Raw genomic sequence first — 18,098 nt, 5'->3', positions numbered from 1 at the left:
AGAATATGCTGCAGAGAGTAAAAGTTGTTGGGCTACAGCTGCCCAACCTACTGAAATTCACTGAATGCCAACCATGCTACTCTGCACAGGAAGTGATGCAACTTCACACATTACACTCCACATTTCTTCCTCAGGGCCAGGCGTGTAGTAGGTAAGTAGATATTCGAGTTATGTTCAAGAGAGCATTAAAGTCTTGCAGTGATGTGCCAAAAGATACACAGAAGCAAAGTGACATGGAAGTGAATGATCCACCTGAAGCAGAAGTGTTGACTGTAACAGGTGTTGAGAAATAAAGTTCATACAGTGAAATAAAGTAAATTTTACAGTAATTAAGTTAAAGATAAAATGGTGAAATAAAGTTGGTTAAGTATGTTTCAGTTAAGTTTCATATAAGCACAGTACCTGTACAGTGAAAGGTAAAATAAACACAGTATACAGTACTGTTTAAGTTAAAAGATCGAGTAAATTTTAGTTACATTTTCATAAGTATAGTGTAGTGAAAGTAAACACAAATAAATACATACAGCAAGTGCAGTATAAGTTTACAGCACACAATACTACTGTTGTTAAAAAAAAAGTACTCTGAATACATTTTTGTTTGTTTCTTCATATCTAATCTTGGTTTTCTTTAATGTTGTGCATTGCTAGGTAGACCTCTCTATTATCCAGAATATTTGAACATCTGGCAACCTCCCAGTCCCAGGACGGACAGATATGAAAGAGTTTACCCTACCTGGGGCAGAGAGGAATGAGAGAAAGGCACTGTGGAGGGAAGAGAAGTGCATCACCCTCAGAGTCTTCCCCTAAAGCTCCCCCCTTAAACAACGAAGGGGCAGCTTGCACCTGTCATTAGTGATGAAGAGATTCCAGCCTGGGATGCCCCACTGGTGGAAGACATATTGGAATATATTATCACATATCTCCCATTCATGACTGAGGGGAAGAGTCCTAAAGAACACAATCGGGTCAGGGAATTTTGAGTGCCTCAAAGGTAGGTGACTTGAAACATTACATGATATTTGATGCACCAGCACCAGGGGTAGATGAACTTGAAGTAGTCGGAGGGAGACTTGGTGCCACCCTGCTTTTTATGTACACAATCACAGCAATGTTGTCGAAGAGTAAGTGTATGTGGCAGGAGCAACTGAAAGGAAGAAACGCCTGACATGCCAAAAGCACTGACCACACACATCTCCTGCACATTTATATGCATCCTGACCACTCAAGGTGTCTAGACACCCTGGGCTATGTGATTATCCAAGTGTGCTTCCAGTCCATGAAGGTGGTGTCGGGGATTTTTATCTCTAGGACATTATCGCCCCCGGGTGTCAGGGGAAACAAGCCTCTTGGCTGTGTTAAAATCAATGCAGGTACATGGCAAAATCTAAAGTCTCATAGGCTGCCATTTAGCAGCCTCCCCCAACAGTCACTCTGAGTCCGTTGGTTTCCCCGGTAACCTGAACTCATGAATAATTCATGATGGCAGGTTTGAAATGGAGTCCTCCGATTGGCCAGGTGCTGGGTTTTCTAGCACCTTCGGCCAAGAGGAGGACCTGTCTGAAACCACATGTGTAGAATTTTGGATATTATAATTAGGTTATGAATAATCATGAGATCTCTCTATAAATTCTGGGCTGTCAGCTCAGTCTGCGGCCCTTGGGGACACAGATAAGGACTCTGTGACCCAGTATGGGAGAGTGCTGGCTGCGAGAAGCGGCGTCCACTGATCCTTAGGCCAGCCCAGCTGGGCGAAGAAGCTATAATCACTGCAGCGCCTGTGTCAGCGGCGCCGCCATCGCTCGATAGCAGCGCCTCACCGCTGAGGGGCCGAGAAGCGCAAGATTGCTCGTCATCTCCATCACAGCCTCAGCGTACACGAGCAGCGAGGGAACAGCAAGCGGGCTCCGTGGCGTATTTGTCGGATGGCGAACTGGCCCGCGGCTCCGGCTGCGGGTACTGCGTACCCGGCAGGGAAACCGGGAGCCTGCCAGTGCCGCGTCACTGCCACCGCTGTTCCCGCCGCTAACACCATCAGCGCATACTTCAACGACTTCCGTACCAGACTTGACTATTGGACACGACCCCTTCTCATCAGCTTTGACACCGGATGCGACCAATTTACCTGATTTTACCTACCAGACAGGACACATAATAAAACTACACACACACACACATACTCATCTAAAATTACCTGGGACATCAGGGTCCCCACTGGGGAAGCAGTGGTCGCTCCTCTGTTGCGCGCTGGCCTGACAAGGCGAGCGCTGCCCCCGAGGACCTGACTCACAGAGCCGGGCCCATAAGCCCCAGGCTAATACTGGCTTCATATTGATATTTCTGTTTTGTATATGTTGTGTTAATTATTACAATAGAAATGTTAAGTGTAATGTAATAATTAGTCTTAAGTGTAGCCAATGCAAGTATTCTAAGGGACTAGTTAGCATAATTAGGTAGCATAGCTTAAGATATTATAAATATTATTGACTACCCTATCCTAGCTTTGCTGTCCACATTCCCATGCTCTCACTGTAACCCGGTGAGTAAGCTTAAGTGCGCCCTGGGTTGCAGGGTTGGTGTGGATGGATTATCGGGCACCAGACGGGGCCGGTTTGGCGAGAAGCACCCAGCCCCTAGGGATAGAGGTGGGGAGTAGCGCCCCCGCCTTCCCACTGGAAGTCTGGGAATCTGGACACTCATTCCCCATTTCCTATTTCCCTTAATCGATATATATATATAATTTATTTGTATAGCATAGTGAAATACAGTAAAAGTTAGTTCCTATAAATGTGATTTGGTTAGTTAATAATGTAAAGGTTTAGTGCTAAGTCATTAAGTTGTGTCCCTCAATAAATCCCCCAGTTTTGGCTTCCTCTAACTGGTGTTCAGTCTCTAGTGTCTCTTTCTCTCTCTCTCCCCTCCCCCTCGCCGGCTGCCGCTCACCAGCAGGGCTAAGTGGGGTCACGTGCATTACCCCGGGTTCCCTCACTTGTCTGGGTGGCGGGGCGGGTCTGCACCACCGTCCCTCCTTGAGGGTAGGCTCCCGGGGTTCCGAACGGATAGCGCAGGGGGGCCTCATCATCCGGTTGGCTGCCCGAGGCTGGCTGGAGCCACCCAGAGCAGGCGGTGAGGCGCCTTTAAGTGGTTTTCACTTTTTACCCATGACAGGTGGCATCTGTGGTGATGGTTGGCTGTGGTCTGTGAAGAAGATACCAGCCATGACCTGGGCATGGTTCATTTACCAGGCAATAGATCCCAGCACTGGGGGACAATAAGTCTTTCCTCCAAGCAGTTCCTGCTGGAACAATACATAGAGAGTAGCCGCATTTTGAATACACCCAAACATAGACATGCATACAGTGTCACAGAGATACAGGCTGACAGATGTCTAAGGAAGGAGAGACAACAGCAATCCATTTTGCATTGATTGTAGAACACATTTGTAATTACGGCCACCAGCATTGCAAAGTGGTTCGCTGGAAGGTTCATGCTACAATGGGCTCAAGATGCGTCCAAACAAATTTAACCGTCTACATAAATATGAGTACCCATTTCTTCTTCTTGATGCAAATACCTAAAAATGACAGGAGTGCACTAAGGGCTAGGATTGCAGAGAGGAAGAGACAGTCATTCAGGTAGAATGTAGTACACCAAGTAGCAGAGGCAAAGTACCTGTGCCATGGCATAGTGGAGACCTTTGTGAAGACTCAGAGAGCTGCAGCTGTATGGAAAAAGAGAACATAAAATAGGTAGAGATGGTGTCCTATGCAGAAACAGAGACATTTCCAAAGATCTGGGTTAATATCAATGTGGAAGTATGCATCCTTCATGCTGAGAGTGAACCAGGTCCCATGGGGGTAGGGGAGATAATGAATGCCAACGTCACATGTGGAATTTGGATTTCCTGATACAGATGTTCAGTAATTCAAGATCACGAATGTGACAGAGCCCTCTGGGATAAGGAGGTATGGGGAACAGAAGCCTCCTCTCAGGTAGGGAGGTCACATTGCTCAATGGCTCCCTTCACAAGAATGGAGGGATAGCTCAGTGGTTTGAGCATTGGCCTGCTAAACCCAGGGTTGTGAGTTCAATCTGTCAGGGATGTTGGTTGGTCCTGCCAAAAGGGAAGGGGAGTGGACTCAATGACCTCCCAACGTCCCTTCCAGCTCTATGAGATGTGTGTAAGGATGTCTGCTTCTTGCTAGAAGATGGCCCTGCTGGGAAGAGTTGCCTAAGGGAGGGCTGATGTGAGGAAATAGAGAAATTCTGTGGAGTATCTGTAATAGACAATCTCCAGTATCCAAGGCTCCATGGTGATCTTGCCCCAGTTGTGGGCAAATAGGATACGATAACCCCAAAGAGGGCATGGGATGCCTGAGATGCTATTGGAGGAGGTTAGTGAGTTTCAACAGGTTTTAAAAAATGGTTACTGGCCTTCTGTAACTTATCCTTCAAGATGTGTTACATGTCTATTCCACCACAGGTGTTTGCACACCCCGAACACAGGTCACCAGAATTTTTTTCTTAGTAGTACCCTCTGGGTACTACTGATTTAAGCATCATCTCATACCATGCAATCAGAGCACCCAGCTAACCTATCACACCCTCAGATGAGAGTACAAGGAGATGTGCAACTCACATGCAGTTCAATGAGCATTGCTAAAAATACCTTCAGGCTCAGGAACCTGGCACAAATGGGCACCCCCACATTTGAAATACTTATAATAAACATCACTCAAAGAAAAAAAAAGTTTTTCAACTAGCCAGATGTCTGGCCCACACCAAAACTGGCAACATGTTCTTAATCTTTCATTTCTTCCATCTGTTCCTCCTCAACTCTATGCCAACAGCAGCATTCAAATAAGTCACATGAAGAAGAAAACACTGTACAAGACAGTGCGCCACAGACGGTGTGCCACTAAGCGGCACTTAGTGTGCCTCACAGCTGTACACTGGGAGTGCCATCCGCCACTCTGCACATGCACCCCACCGCCTGGTGGGAGAAGCGCATTGCAGCAGAGGCAGCAGGTGAGCTGCCAGCATCGATTCAGGGAGGGGCAGAGGGGAGGCTGCAGTGCCTGGGTCTGGGGGAGGGGTGACGGACTGAGTTAGAGCAGGGGGCTGCGGACGCCTAGGTCTTGGGGAGGGGGAAAGGATTGGGTTATATAGGTTGGGTGAGCCATGAAATTACAAGCAAATCCTCCATTTAATGGACTAATGGGGGGAGGGGTATCCATTAAACCCAAAAGCCCGTAAAATACGAGGGCTTACTGCCCACCCACCCCACCAGGCTCCCCCAGCCCCAGTCCCCCCCATCCCACCCCCAAAAAAATGCCCACAACTCACCACAGCCACCGGCACTGGAGGAGCCACCAGCGCCTGTCGCCATGGCTGGAGCCGCCTTGAGGAGCTGCCAGCCGTCACTGGAGCTGCCATGTGCTCCTCCCACCAGGGGAACTGCTAAAGGCTGTGCAGGCGTGAAGCACAGAGAGGTACCTCTCTCCTGCCCTGGCCCTGCCAGAGCTGCCGCATCCAAGCAGAGGCACCTCTGTCTGGTGCCAGCCCCACTGGAACTGCTGCAACTGGGGAGAGGCACCTTTTCCCCAGCTGCAAGCTACTGAGGCAAGAGAGGGCTAGGAGGATTCCTCTCTTCCTGCTGTATACCCAGGACAGCCTGCACCCCAACACAGAGTCCTCCTCCTCAGCCAGAGTCCTCACCCCAACTCTCTGCCCTAGCCCTGAGTGCCCTGCTGCATCCCACACCCTCTTTCAATTGGTCAGGGGGCTCTCCCTCATGCCCTTTGTCCTTCTTTTGGTCTAGGAGTCCCATCAAACATGGTCTCAGATTTGTTTTAGCTAGCACTGGGTCTCCCTACTTACAGACAACCTTCCCCTGCCCTCAACAGTATACACTGGTGTTGTGGCCAAACTGGTCTGACATATGTCCCTCCGACAGCCAACCTTCAGCTTCACGCTGGTGGCAAGGTATGGCTGTACATCCCCATGGATGCACTGAAGGCATATAGTGGCCACTGCCCTGTCCAGTGACTTTACTAAATTAGCTTGTATGAGTGTCTAGTTGTACCCCAAGCCAACCAGACCTATTCCTGGGATGCCATTGACCTGCACGGTGATCAGAAGTTTGGGCAGGCCTCTCTTTCTGGCCTGTGGACCCGCAAGCTATGATTAGGTGTAGTTATAATCCAAAAAAGAGCAGTGTGTGTGAAGTGCCCCTACTGGCCACACTCAGAACATGTCTCCATTGCAGAGTTATGTCATAATGGTATGGTATGGCCCCTTGTCTTCCCATCAGCTTCTCAGGGTCCAACCACTGCCAACAGTAGAGACAGAATCGCTGAGTCACTGCTCAAAATCAAGTTCTGTGGTGAAAGCCCATGGAATGTCTTGAGGTTAACCTGGTGTGGTCCAAGATGATTTCCTTCCCATTGGCATAATCCACCTTGTCAATAGGAGTCTGGCAGGGGATTCTGGCCAAATATGGGACCACCAGAGTAACTCAGTGCTCAGGAAGAAAGCAAACCATGGTGGTGAATCACTCATATATAACCAACAATGCCTCTGAATTAGCTCTTGGCCACGTCTTGGAAAGCCTCACTGGTAATCCGGACAAGGTGTCCTCTGTCCCGCAGTCTGTCACGGTGGTCTGGGCAGTCCAATCTGTTGCAGAAGCCCAGACATCTGCTAACCCAGGCACTTCAGTTGGACTTGGCGCAGTGCTGCTAACTCCCTGAACAGCTGCCACTCTTGTTCTTGCTGATGGCCCTCCGCTGCAGCAGCTGGGCTGTTGTTGGGTCATCTTATACAGCTAGCTTTCCAGCATCCATTTTAGTACCTTTTTAGTATCCACACTGGCCATGGAGTTTTACCATCAAATCCTCCCCTCACTGGACCTCTTAACAGGACCTGAGTGTTACCAGCCTTCTCCAACATGTGTCAGGAGGGTTTGGTGCACTGAATGGGGCTGCCCATTTGCCAAGTGCAATGTTGATACACCCCATCACACAATTGTCAGGATTCCCTGTTAAATCAAACAACCACAATCCAGGGGCTCAGGACCCCTGGTGGCATAGAGAAAATAGTCCAAAGCCCTGGGATGGGGCACAGCAAATATTTGATCTATACCATCTCTCCTGGCCAGGGTAAACAACAACAGTCAGGGGCTCTCACCCTCTGGACAGGGCAGACTGAACCATCAGTCCAAACCAGTAGCCTCCACTAGTGCCCAATGAGGCACAGAGGAAATTGAGCCCACCCTACCCCACTGGGTTCCAACACAGGGCCCTGTAAAGTTAGGAAACTCCCTCTTAAGGGTTCAAGCCTCAGCTCCTGATACTTTCCCTGGGTCACTTTCTACCAAAGCCCATCTCAGGCACTTCCTCAGCTGACGGTGGCTCAGCACCCATGTCAGTCTCTGCGGTGAGTTAAATGTCCACAGCACAGTCTGCATCTGCAGTCCCAACAGCCTGACAAATTAACAGTTCCTCCTCAGGAACGTGAAGCACATGTTCTTCCTCCTCTGCTGCCAGCCCCGACTGAGCTGGGCTGCCCCCTTTTACCTGTCCCCTCCAACTGGAGCAGGCACAAAGAGGGTGAGAGGGTGTGGTCTCCAGTGTTTGGTCAGCACCCGCCGACTCACAGTGGGTTTGATACCCGCCATCGTGCACCTGAAAGTCAAAAAGTCCCATAAAGAAACACATCTGGGAAGACTGGAGAGAACAACAAGAACAAAAAGCCATTTACAAACCAATTCTGCTTGTACAACCTCCAAACATGTCATTCAGGGTAACGTTTAAATTCTAAAGGGAGCCCAAGTCAGGCAATTACTGTCGTAGTGAGAACAAGCTGAAGGAAATGCACACCTCCTACAGCTGCTGACCTCACTAACCATTAAAGAAGTGGTCACAAGTTCAGAGCTGTGGCCCTGCCCCTGGCCCTAGGACCGGAGGACATAGATGAGGTAAGGGGGATGCAACCCTCAAAAGTTTGGGGGCCCACTACCTCAAAGCAAGGTAGGGAAGATAGTTTCTTCACCTGCTCCAAGAGGTTAGTGAGGTTAGCAAGTTGCGGCATGGAATAACTGATAGCCCAAATCATCCTGACAGGTAAAGAAATAGGATTAAGTGGGATTTTATGGAAGGCAATGTTTACGGTTAGGGGGCTTGGCTGGGCATTGCTAGGCTGTCCTAAAGGATAAGACACGTCCCTGATGTAGGCCAGGAAGAGCCAATTGCTCATAGTAAGTAGCTTCGAAGTAAGTGGGACAGTAATGGGTACAGCCACTAAGTACGTGTGTTCAAAGTTGGACAAGTCAAAGCTAAACAAACATTACCGGGTCTGCACCAACAACATCCACATCAACATCTTCGCCCTCATCTTCTGCTCCACCGAGTGAAAAGTCTTCTGTCTTGATCGCTTTGTGGCTAGAACGAAAAGCCAAGCAATTTAGTTCTTGACCACGAAACACACTACCCTTTTATGGAGGTTCTATTTAGGATGAGTTTTGTTTTCTGTGTTAAAGGGGAGGACAGATTTTAAAAACTGCATTAATAAGATAGGAGCTGCTTTTAGGATTCTTGTTCAACATCTTTGGCCCAAAGTGCAAAAGAGCTTCACTATACTCTGATAAAAATGAATTTTGATTCATTCAGACTTACCATTAAACAACCATAAAGTGTAAGAAAAATACAGTAAACATCCTACAAGTCTGTCAAGCATTTTGTAACATTGGATCTCATTCCCCTCCCCCAGGACATTTTACAGCCAGACCCTGCTTTGAAGAGGGAACTTCAGGGGTGAGTTCTTATTTTAAATGATGCTACAAGAGGGCTAACAAGTTGATATCTGTTGGGTGTTGAACCTACGCCGACTGTGGCCCCTGGAACAGTTTGTTAACGTGTATGGGATGGAACGTTGATCCTCCTCACACATCTCCATAAAGCTCTCAGACAAGGAATACAGGAATTCTGCAGTGTGACGCTTATATCGAAGCACCTGCATGTATACAGCCAGTCTGGCCACTATTATACTAATGTGGCACTGAACATGCAAGTCAGCACCTCACTAACCTGTTTCGAAGTGCCTCATTAACATGCCCCTTCCAAAGGGGAAGGGCACATGTAGACATGGCCTTAGTGTTCTCTGAATAAAAATCACCAACATCATCATCAACAACCATGAGCTCAGTGCCCTTTGGCATCTGATGCGTCTCTCACTATTTCCTTCCATCTTTCCCTGTGCAGTGCAGGGTGGCTTAGTCTCAGCAGACTAGCTCCACACCAATCTACTATATCATTTACCCATTCTCTGTGGGGTCTGCCTCTCCTATTCCACCATCGATTATGCTGAATACCAGAGTCTTGATTTTTCGTTCATCGTTCTTTCCGCAAATATGCCCGAATAGCTGTAACTTACATTGTACAACCATCTAGAGTAGGTTCTCTTTCGGCTGGATCTTCCTACATAATTCCTCATTGGTGACCTTCTGCATCCATCCTGTTCTCAGTATCTTTCTATAATAACTCCTCTCAAATGCCAATATTCTTCTCTTTGAATCTTTCATTATCATCCATGTCTCACATGCATACAACATGCTGCTGAATACACACATTTTCAGGACTCTCAGCTTCATTCTTAAGCTAATTGCTTTTCTTTTCCAGACCTTATCCATCGCCTTCAAACTCGCTAGGGCTTTTGCTACTCTAGTCAATATTTCCTTCTTACAGTCTAGATCATATGTTATGTTGCTCCCCAGATACATGAACTTCTCTACATTCTCTAGTTAATCCCATCTACACAGTTCCTCCTTCCTATTTCCTTATCTCCAAATACCAATGTTTTTGCTTTATCAATGTTCATAATCAGTCCATACCACTTCCTTTCCTCATTTAGCACCTGCACCGTTTTTGCTAGCTTCTCCTCATCTTTCTCAATGCCAGTCCCAAGCCTGGATAAAGGAGGAGGGTTGGTCAGATGAGTGACAATGAACTGACCATGAGACAAGAATACGAATGAAATAGGATGCCAGTACGACTAAATGATAAAAGATGCCAGCTCAGATGTCACCCGGATAAACAAGATCCACAACATCCAATCAAGCGACTGGAGTTGGGTTGATAAGCTGTCTACTGAAAGAAAATAACAACTAACACATATGCTACGAATTGGAACATGGAAAGTCCAAACACTGTGGGTGACTGTAAAATTAGAGTTGCTTCAGAAAAAGATGGAGACACACCAATGCAATATACTTGGACTGGCGGAGACGTGTTGGATGGCATCGGAAGAAATGTGAGGTTGTAAAGTCATTTGGTCAGGGAACAAAACAAAGCATGAGACAAGAGTCGGATTCCTTCTTAGAAAAAGAGCTAGATGAGCATTATTAGGATACAAACTGGTGAGTGCAAGAATGAATAAAAATGATTAAGCTTAAAAAAATTAGTGTGTTTATTGTTTGTGTTGAAGGGGTGGGGAGTTTACAAACTTTACAGTCAAGCATACATCATTCAGGTGGCACCTCCTTAAGAGCATCAGACATGGCTGCCAACTCACTCATTCATAAAGCTGTTTTTCAAAGCCTCCCCGATTAGCAGTACCCCTCAATGTGCTCTCCTTATTACCTTGGAGTCTAGCTGCTCGTAAGTACTGACCAGGTGATCTGCTTCGGCCCTCCAGTCTGGCATGAAATTTTCATCTTTGCTCTCACATAAATTATGAAGCACTCTTCAGGCTGCCACCGCAAGGGAAATGTTGCTTCACTGAGGTCTAACCAAGTCAGGAGGATCCTGAAGCTGGCTTTTAAATGGCTAAATGCACATTCTACCACCATTCTACACTTGCTCAGCCTGTACTTTTACTGCTCCTTACTCCAGTCCTGGTTGTCTGTGTTTGGCTTCATAAGGCAAGGAAGCAAGGGGTAAGCTGGATCACCCAGGATCACTGGGATCTCCATGTCTCCAACGGTGATTGTCTGGTCTGGGAAGAAAGTTCCATTCTGCAGCTTTCTGAAGAGACCAGAGTTCCTAAAGATGCACACATCATGTGTCTCTCCCAACCATTCCACATTTGTGTCGGTGAAACAGTACTTGTGATCAACCAGTGCCTGCAACACCATGGGGAAGTACCCCTTGAGGTTTACATACTCAGTGGCAAGGTGATCGGGTACCAGGATACACATGTGCATTCCATCTATTGCCCCACAGCAGTTACGGAACCTCTCTGTGGAAAAAAACGTCTACTATGTCTTTCACATTTCCCAGAACCACTGTCTGTCATAGCTGAAGCGTATTGATTACCTTGGCAACCTGGATTGCAGCAGCCCCCACTGTAGATTTGCCCACTCCAAATTGATCGACCACTGACCATAGCTTTCTGGAGTTGCAATCTTCCACAGAACAATTGCCACAGGCTTCTGAACTGTTGGAGCAGGTCTTATTTAAGTTTCACAGCGCTTCAGGGTGGGGGACAGCCATTCACCAAGTTCCATGGAAGTGGCCGTATGCATGCAGAAGTTTTGCAGCTATTGTTGATCATCCCACACCTGCAGAGCAATGCAGTCCCACCAGTCTGAGCTTGTTTCATGGCACCAAAAATGGCGCTTCACTGGGTACAAAGCAGCAAGTATACCCAGCATCTCCTCGTTCCTCTTCTCCAGTGTCTCCGTTTCGTATATGTCCATGTTCTCCTCAGAGTCTTCATATTCATGCCTACTCATCCACGGCACATATTGTAGCACAAAGCATGAGGTGCTCATAATAATTCCACAACTGTTTTAAGCTTCACCAGTTCCATGCTAGCCTTGCAATGGCTTCTAATGAGCATGACAAAAGGGCATGAAAACCCTTTCTGCCATCGCTTTCCAGAGGGAGGCAGGAGAGACAAATGCCCTTTGAAATACTGACAACACACCCAGAATGACCCATGGCACATTTTTGTCTCATCAAACACTGGGAAAGAAATCCACAATGTAACAGAGGAGCAGGAACTGTGGGATAGGTATTCACAGTGCATTACTGAAAAAGTCAAACCTTGCAATGCTTATGGAGACACTCTCCAACTTTATTCATCAGCATGAACATGCACCTTCAGCTTCACAAAATCAGGTGCTAGAAAATAGACTTTAACAAATTCAAGCTCACTTCCTAGTGTAGACATACCCTAAGAAGAAAACAAAAAAGGTGGAACATAGAAACAAGAAGAGTGTGTAGCCATAGGCAACTGCTCCGTGGCAGCAGTAAGAACACAAGGAGAGCCCAAAAGTGTGACCTATAAGACAAGCAGCAGTTGCACAGTTTTGCAGTCTGCGTACATGAAAAATTTCAGCTTTCCTTAGGACCTTGTAAACCATTTTCCCCTCACCTACGTCTGCTGCTCAACCGCGCCGGACAACGGAACGGCAGACGTTCCTGAAGACTTGCATCTTGAGATTTCAACTTCTTTCTGCTTTTCCGTTCTGTAGCAGTGAGTTCTGGAGTGCACCGGAAACCTGGAGTCTTGTTTGTTACCTCAGTGTGGCTCGTTTCAGGCAGGAACCCTGTAATGGACAATAAATAGCACTATTCCGCGCCCTCGCTCCCTGAAACATTGGGAGAGGAGTATTTCACACAGTCCAAGAGAGAGGAAAAAGCAACATTAATTACAAGGGGTGAGATCAGTGTGGAAGCCAAATTCATGGAGACACTCTGAGGAAAGCATTCATTTTAAAATAGCACTGTGTTGAATGATCTAGCTAACATCTATACAAAAGATCTAAAATGAAAGCCTGGCCAGTGGATGATTTTGCACAGCATACTTGAGCCCTCCAGCTTAGATTTCTGTCCCTTGACTCCTCTCCAGACCCCAGGGCACAGTCAGCACTGCATAAACTGTGCAAGAGGCCCCTCTGGAAAGGCAAACCGACTTCGTGATGTGCTGCTGCAATTCCTCCTGTCCCAAGAGATAATGGTGAAATGAAGGGAATCCCATCACTCCTCACATGAAGTTTGAAAGGCACGGCTCTGAAGGCAACTATAAGCAAGGAAGGGAGGAATTTTAAGATCCTCTCAAAAAGATTCCCTTTGTTTCTCCTAAAATACATCCCAGAAATGGCACCAATAAGAATCTGTCATTAACACTTCTATAGGTACCTGCTAGTATTATTAAAGGGCCTTCAGAAAATTTATCCAGTCCTCAAAATTACTGCATGGAATCATGTCATATGAGCCCCTTGTACACCTGGAGAAACTAAGGCAGAGAGGTTAAGTGACTTGTTCAAGGCTACAGAAGGTATGGATGACAGCTGGGACTAGAACAGAACAGGAAAGTTTCTGGCTCCCATACACAGATCACTGGATCAAGCTCCTCTCTAGTGAATGATGAAAGCAACAAATCTGAAGGGAGGGAAGGGGGTTTAAAATGGCAAGTCTGCAACAGTAGTATTTTAAGGCAGTATGTTAACAAATCCATTTTTACTGAGGACACAACCAATCAGATTTAGCAAGATGGTGGCACTGTCATACCATGGGACAATTTTCTTTTAAAAGAAGCTGTCTTAGATCTGCCTGTGAGCGAGTCTCTTGAACTGCTGATAATAGAATTCTCCTCATCTTCATTTGCCAACAAAGAGTTCATGTACCAAACCAAGGGGTGCCATTCATCTCCTCTGCAAAACGCTGGCTCTGTTATATATCTCTGCAGGTAACCATACCTGGTAAAAATGAAAAGTATAAGAAAAATTAAAATCTCTTTGGTGGCTACCTAGGCTAGCTGTTCTTGTATTTGGGTTTTTTCTCTGCAACTGGGGAGACAGAACCAGATCTGTCAAGGAACAAAAGGGCCGGGGGCGGGGGGAGGTGGGGCTGGCTCCTCCTTCCAGGAAAACAAAAACACAGTGCAAGCGCTTCTGAAGCTGAAAGATTGCTTGGAACATTACAAACAATGTCTCGATTCCCAATAATTACAGAGCACATCCATCTTTTAGTACAATTTCCTACACTCTACTGCTGCCAGGAAGGCGTTGACAGTTTTGTTTTCTTGCAATGTTACTGCTCCCCAGCTACTGAGAAATCTAGTCCTGCTTACTCAGCTGGAGAGCAGAGAGAAAAGCAACTCAGGGACACTCCCTTTGATTTAGCAGGAAGACAAAATGTTGCAACAGAATTCAGAATTAGAAACAGGAGCTCAATGCCTTTCAGCTCATCACTTCTAATCCAGCCAGCACTGCTAAACTAGATACTACATTAGAACACATGCACAGTGAAAATGTTATAAATGTTAATATAATTAACTATATAATAATCATAATTATTTTAATAATTTATTATTGTTATTGCTGCTGCTACTACTACTACGATTTGCAAGGCAGCTTGAAAATATCAGAGTTTTCATCAAAACAAGAAAAAGACAGACCTGAGAGGACAAATAAAGAATTTTATCACTAAACTCCATACACTCAGAACACGTTGGCTATATTACTTTTTCACAAATGCTATTATTTTGTATATCATGTGCTATAGGCACATTCATAAATGTTATGCAAGTCTGTAGACCAAATACCATGTCTGATTAATAATGAAAATGAAAATAACCAGATGTTTATTTTTAAAAGTTCATGTTGACTTAAAACATTCCGTCCTGTAATTTATGATGCAAGTAAACCTAAATATTTCTAAAAGGAAATATAATCTCCAGACCCTGCAAGGTATTTTGAGCCTCCCAGAATAGAAACTGTTATTTTGCAAACACAGCTTGAATGTAAAGTTGTACATAAAACTACAAGTTCCCCCTTCTTACCAACTTTATTATATTTCATTTATTTCCAATACCAGTGAGCAAGTCAAAGACAGCTGAAGATAAACTGTAAGAGAGTTTCTTGCTTGATTCCTTGCAAAAGCGGTCAAAGATGAGCAAACCAGTAATGATATTCCTGCTTTCTTGTAATATACCCAAAATAAGATACAGCCTTTGAAAATCATGAAAATTTACCAAACTGCCCATTCTGCTCATGAAATATTTCCTTTTATCATTAAAAATACTCTCCTTAGACAAATTGATAAATAAAGACTTTTGCAAGGTTGGAGTAACAGAAATACATCTGGGGGAGAAAGAATGATTGTTCTATTTGGTCCTGTCAGCTCCTGATCCTCCCTTTCTCATACCTAATATCAGTATCATTTTCCCCCCCGGACTTATTTTTAAGCACACTTTTTGAATTCCTATAATCATAGAATTGTCTCTGGGTATATTTTGTAGCAAACACCAACTGATAAATAGAATATTTACCAGTAAACTCCATATACTTAGAACATGTTGGTTATAGTCACCTATAACTTAGGGCCCAGGGTCTACAGTGACCTAGACAAACTGCAGGACTGGGCCAAAAAAAATCTGGTGAAGTTCAAAGAAGGATAAGTGCAGAGTTCTGCACTTAAGAGGGAAGAATCCCATGCACCGTTGCAGGCCGGGAACTGACTGGCTAAGCAGCAGTTCTGCAGAAAAAGGACCTGAGGATACCAGTGAATGAGAAGCTCAGTATGAGCCAACAGTGTGCCCTTATAGCCAAGAAAGCTAACAGCATAGTGGGGTGCATTAGTACTAGAACTGCCAGCAGATCTAGGGAAGTGATTATTCCATTTTATATGGCACTGCTGAGGATGCATCTGCAGTATTGCATTCAATTCTAGGGCCCCCAATAGAGAAAGGATGGTGATGCACTGGAGAGAATCCAGTGGAGAGAAACAAAATAATTGGGGACTGGAGCACATGACTTATGAGGAGAAGCTGAGGAGTTTGGGCTTATTTAGCCTACAGAAGAGGAGTGGAGGAGTGGGGTGGGATCTGCTGGCAGGTCCGAAGAGGATGGAGAGAGGTTGTTTTCAGTGGTGACAGAACAAGGAGCAATGGTCTCCAGTTTCGGTGAGGGATGTCTAGGTTGGATATCAGGATAAACTACTTCACTAGGAGAGTGGTGAAGCTCTGGAATGGATTACTTTTGGAGGTAATCCCTAGAGGTCTTTAAGTCCCAGCTTGACGAAGCCCTGGCTGGAATGATTTAGTTGGGATTGGTTCTGCTTTCAGTGGGAGGGTGAGGGCCGGGAGGGGTTAGATTTGATGATCTCCTGAGGTCTCTTCCAACCCTATGATTCTGTGATTCTTTTTATTTGGTTGCAATTATAGATAAAAAAAGGAACTAGAATCAAGTGTGTAGATGTAAGATTCCACACAAAAAAAACAAACAAACATTAGTATAGGCTGAAATGGAGAAGATATCAAAACTGAAAAAGTATCTCCTCCTCCATGTTTTCCGATGGAAAATGGAAGAGATCTCTAAAGTTGGACAGACAAATGAGAAGTACTTGAGCAATTCCTCCAGCAATGACATCACTGACAAATTATTCTACAAGGATACGCTGTCCAGAAGCTATGTATGCACGAGTGCATGTAAGTGCTGCATGAGGCACAGATCACCTAACTTCAGTTGTCTGGCAGTAAGAAATGAAGGTAACTTACACTAGTCTTTTGTCAGGCTTTAGTAGTTTATTGGAGAATTCACTGATGATTAACAGAAAGTGTAAATTTGGAGGCAGGCACTTCCCTTCCACTTCAGCATCTCCTTGAAAGGCAAATTCAATGCCTTGTCTATTAGAGGGTAAAATACAAGAGAAACAAGGTAATTTAACAGAGAAAACAGAGACATGTCATGAACAATATATTGCTTTGTGGCACATACTTGTGTATCATGGCTACTGATTCTCTGGATTTCACCTGATCCCAGCCAAATGTCAGTGAAAAGCGACGTGCAAGTTCTTTAATGTTCATAAAAGATGCATCCATGCTGTTGGTGTTACCATGAGTTTCTATATGTTTCTGAAACAGCTGCAAAACCACAAACATCAGCATGTAAACTTCTGGGCAACAAAAGCACAAGGAGAGCACACCAGGCATACAAAACCTGCCTCATGTAGACAGGAGCTTTGGAAAAGAAAGTGACAAGCGCAAAACACATTCATTTGCTGAAGAAACACAGTCACTTGTAACAAACTTGAGAGGTGTGAGCGCTGCCTGACGCAATCTCTGCCAAGGATGCCCCATTTTTTTAGAAAGCAGGATTACCTCAATGTACAGACCAACATGCGTACGCCTCTAATCCTGCAAAGTGGGGAGTGCTATCAGCTCCCCCGGAGATCACTGGGTCTGGTCAGAGCATGGGTACACAGCTGCCCATTTTGAAAGAGAGGCACCAACACTTGCTAATGTAGTTAAGGACAGGACTGAGCCAACAGAAACATGGAGACCTTATTGCTAAGTTTTTTGTAACGGGACATGTAGTTTGTTCCCTTTGACATGCAAAATCTGAAGGTCAATGAAAGACCAACCTAGGCCAGTTGTCTATGTGATATGTAATACAGGCTTTCTGACTATGTGAGCAGAATCTATGTGGCCAAATGCTGCTTACCCTTATTTTATCTCATATTTCAGGGGTTGGGTCATGGATCTAGGCTCCTGGCAAAGTGTGTGAAGTCAGCAGAGCTCATGTGTCAGTCACTCAAGCAGGAGTCTGTTCTGCAACGTAGAGCATAACATGGATGCTGGGAGAACAGATGTCCAAGAGGTAACCAGGCTACAGCAGTTGCTGAAACAGATCATCAGGCTCAGTACTGCTATAGCTATAGGAGAGTCAGTGTAACTAGAGACGCAAGGGGCATCCTCAGGTGTGTCCAATTTCCTCAACACAAATCTTATTCAAATTCCCTAGGCAAGCATGGAAACACTGGGGGCCTGATCCCAGAAGACACTGAACAATACTGGAGAAATGTCAACAGCCTCCTACACCCAATTTCAGTGGGACTGGAGGCTACTCAGCGTCATAGAGCAAGAGTTCCTTAATCTGTGTCTTGCAACTCAAGATGTGCCATATTCCATGAATATTAATAGCCTAAAAGAACAAGCGTTTGGGGGGAAAAAAATACATTTTTACTCTTGGGTGAAAGGAATCACAGGTGTTTTAACAATGAAAAGCACCTACAAGAGTTTAAGAAAGTGACTTTTTCACTACATAATTATATTAGTTTGAGTAACTACGACAAGATACGTAGAAAACTATAGCG

At 45.4% G+C, this 18,098-nt stretch overlaps 1 protein-coding gene across 1 annotated transcript in view; it reads right to left on the bottom strand.

The window, feature by feature from the left end:
* Window positions 1-443: 443 nt before the first annotated feature.
* LOC142012321 (cohesin subunit SA-2-like) overlaps window positions 444-18,098 on the bottom strand; it is a 97,286-nt gene continuing 79,631 nt past the window's right edge. Inside the window, exons 27-33 of the mRNA XM_074992257.1 lie at window positions 16,721-16,866; window positions 16,501-16,629; window positions 13,512-13,699; window positions 12,373-12,547; window positions 8,348-8,438; window positions 5,344-7,682; window positions 444-3,718 (exon numbers count right to left, since the gene is read on the bottom strand). Of these exons, the coding sequence (XP_074848358.1) occupies window positions 7,440-7,682; window positions 8,348-8,438; window positions 12,373-12,547; window positions 13,512-13,699; window positions 16,501-16,629; window positions 16,721-16,866 (972 nt within the window). The 3' untranslated portion in view covers window positions 444-3,718; window positions 5,344-7,439. The remainder of the gene's footprint in view (window positions 3,719-5,343; window positions 7,683-8,347; window positions 8,439-12,372; window positions 12,548-13,511; window positions 13,700-16,500; window positions 16,630-16,720; window positions 16,867-18,098) is intronic.

This window comes from Carettochelys insculpta, chromosome 1 (genome assembly GCF_033958435.1).
Source record: "Carettochelys insculpta isolate YL-2023 chromosome 1, ASM3395843v1, whole genome shotgun sequence".
NCBI classification, from domain to species: domain Eukaryota; kingdom Metazoa; phylum Chordata; order Testudines; family Carettochelyidae; genus Carettochelys; species Carettochelys insculpta.
This window is presented reverse-complemented; position numbering and strand designations above follow the sequence as displayed.